At 61.1% G+C, this 2,426-nt stretch overlaps 1 protein-coding gene across 1 annotated transcript in view; it reads right to left on the bottom strand.

Moving 5' to 3' along the window:
• The window catches only part of LOC104284893 (hydroperoxide isomerase ALOXE3-like), a 14,573-nt gene extending 14,438 nt beyond the window's left edge, over positions 1 to 135 (bottom strand). Inside the window, exon 1 of the mRNA XM_009883272.1 lies at positions 55 to 135. Within this exon, the coding sequence (XP_009881574.1) occupies positions 55 to 135 (81 nt within the window). The remainder of the gene's footprint in view (positions 1 to 54) is intronic.
• Between the last annotated feature and the right edge of the window lie 2,291 nt (positions 136 to 2,426).

The following is a 2,426-nucleotide window of genomic DNA, read 5'->3' on the forward strand; positions in this document are numbered from 1 at the left end:
CGGCAGGAGGACGCAGTTGATGGTGGTCCGGGGTCTCTCCCCCCGAGTGCCCACCAAGGTGATGGAGATGGAGTTGCAGATGGTCCCGGCTTCCACCGTGTCGCCCGTGGTCACCTTCACCTTGTAGACGGCCATGGTGAGCTCCAGCGAGGTCAACCCCACCACCTCCCAGAGATGCCTTCCAAAAAGTGACCCACCCGAAGGCGGGGAGGAGCTTTTTGGGGTGGAATCTTGACGTTTTGGGGTGGTTTCCGTGTCGCAACCCCCCATCACCACCCCGTTGGCCGTTGCACAAGCCGGGTGGGTGGTGGGTCCTTCCTTCTCAAGAGAAGGTGTTATCAGATGACCGTTACCGGCCGGCATACGGCTTTATCTAACCTCAACGGATGTGGTCGAGGGGCTGTTGGCCAAGCGGCGGCCATGGGGCTGTTGGCCAAGCGGTGGCCATGGGGCTGTTGGGCAAGCAGTGGCCGTGGGGCTGTTGACCAAGCGATGGCCGTGGGTCCATGGGAGGGGAGAATTTCCTTGTGGTCCAGGAGCTCCTCCTGCTTCCCCCAGGACCTCCTCCATCTCCTGCCTCAACTCCACCACCTCCTCAACTCCACAACTGGTGGAGCGGCGGTTGTGGGGCCAGCGGGGACGTCGTGTCCCCCCCTCCCCCCAAGAAGGTGGGAGGAAGAACGAATCCTGGTGACCGTCTCCAGGCACGCGAAGGCTGATGAAATCATGAGGTGGGGTCAGCGTGGCTTCACCAAGGAGAAGTTACGCTTGACCAACGTGATAAACATCTACGATGCAACGACCGGCCTAGCAGAGGCGGGGGGAGAGGGGTGGACATTGTCCACCTGGAGTTCAGGTCTCCCCTAAGGTCGTCCTAGAGAAGCTGGTGGGGTGGGGGTTGGCTGAGCGGTGAGGTGGGTCGTCAACTGGCCGAACATCTGCAAATTTGCAGGTGACACCCAACTGGGAGGAGCGGGTGAAGCACCGGAGGCTCCTGCTGCCACCCAGAGGAACCTCAACAGGAATCTCATGGGGTTCTACCAAGGGAAGTGCCAAGTCCTGTCCTTGGGGAGGGACAACTGCCAGGACCGGGACATAGGGATGAGGTGGTGGGACATGGGGACGTGGTGATGGGACACGGGGACGAGGTGATGGGACACCTGGCTGGAAAGCAGTTGGGTAGAAAAGGTCCTGGTGGACACCAAGTTGACCACGAACCGTTGCCGCAGAGGTGGCTCATGGGGGAGGGAGGTGGTCCTTCTCCTCTTTTCTGGTGAGGCCACACCTGGAGGGCTGTGTCCAGTGCTGGGTTTCCCAGTACAAGAGGGACAGGGGCGTACTGGAGAGACTCCAGGGACTGGTTTGGGCTTCCATGATCATGGATCTACCTTTGAGAAGCTCTTGGGAGCTGATGGGATTCACCTCACCAAGTGGTGGTGGCGCGACTGAAGGAGAGCTTTAAACCAAACTTGGAGAAGGGCCACCAAGATGGTGGAGTGACTGGACCATCTCCTACGGGGAGAGGCTGAGGGCACTGGGATGGTCCAGCCTGGAGAAGACACCAAGGGTGGGTCTCATCAATGTCTAGAAATACCTGCAGGGTGTGGAGAGGATGGAGGTTTGGGCACGGACCTCCTTCCCTAGGAAGATGGAGGGAAGATTGTCACCACGTGGGTCAAACCCTTGGGGACACTGGTGTACACTGGGAGCACTGGGGGCAGCTCCAGGCGAGGTGGCCCTGGTCTTTCTTGGCCTTGGCCACCTGTGGAGACCAGCGTGGGGAAGCTCAGGCCTCCAGCTCCTCCAACGCCACCTCTCTGGAAGCCCCTTGAGCTCCATGGTGGCCCCCAGAAGGTCCGGTCGCACCCATGACAGGGGATTGGTCCCCTCCACCACCGTTTCAGGAAGGACACGACACCAAGACGGGTCCTTGAGCGTTTAATGACGTGAGAAAAGCCAAGAGGGACAAGGTGGGGTGAAGGCCACCGATGATGGGTACAGGACACAGAGACGCATCCCTTGACCAGCACTGGGGAGGTGGAGGGGCCTCCAACACCTCAACCACCCCTGGGGCTGCTGGGAAGGGGTGGGGACAGAGCTGGCCAAGTGAGGACAAGGGGTGGTGGCCATGGGAAGGTGTCCACGGGGACGTTCTCCAGGTTCCTGCTGTGGGTTGGAGGGGTGGGGATGCTTGGAGTCCTGCTGGAGGTGGTGGTGGGTCCAGGGGAGAGCTTCAGGCAGTGGGGGGCGGGGGGAAGCAGGATTTTGGGGGCTTTGGAGGCTCCAGTTGCTCCAGGAACCCAAACCCAGCTCTCCTGTTGCCCCCAGAGTTGGGATTAGGGGTGCTCATGGGGACAAGCCACCAGCGGGGGGGGTCACGGGGAGAAGGTGGGGTCGGGGAGGGCTAATGGCTGGCCTGGGCTGGG

Source organism: Charadrius vociferus, unplaced genomic scaffold, assembly GCF_000708025.1.
Source record: "Charadrius vociferus isolate BGI_N301 unplaced genomic scaffold, ASM70802v2 scaffold504, whole genome shotgun sequence".
Taxonomy (NCBI): domain Eukaryota; kingdom Metazoa; phylum Chordata; class Aves; order Charadriiformes; family Charadriidae; genus Charadrius; species Charadrius vociferus.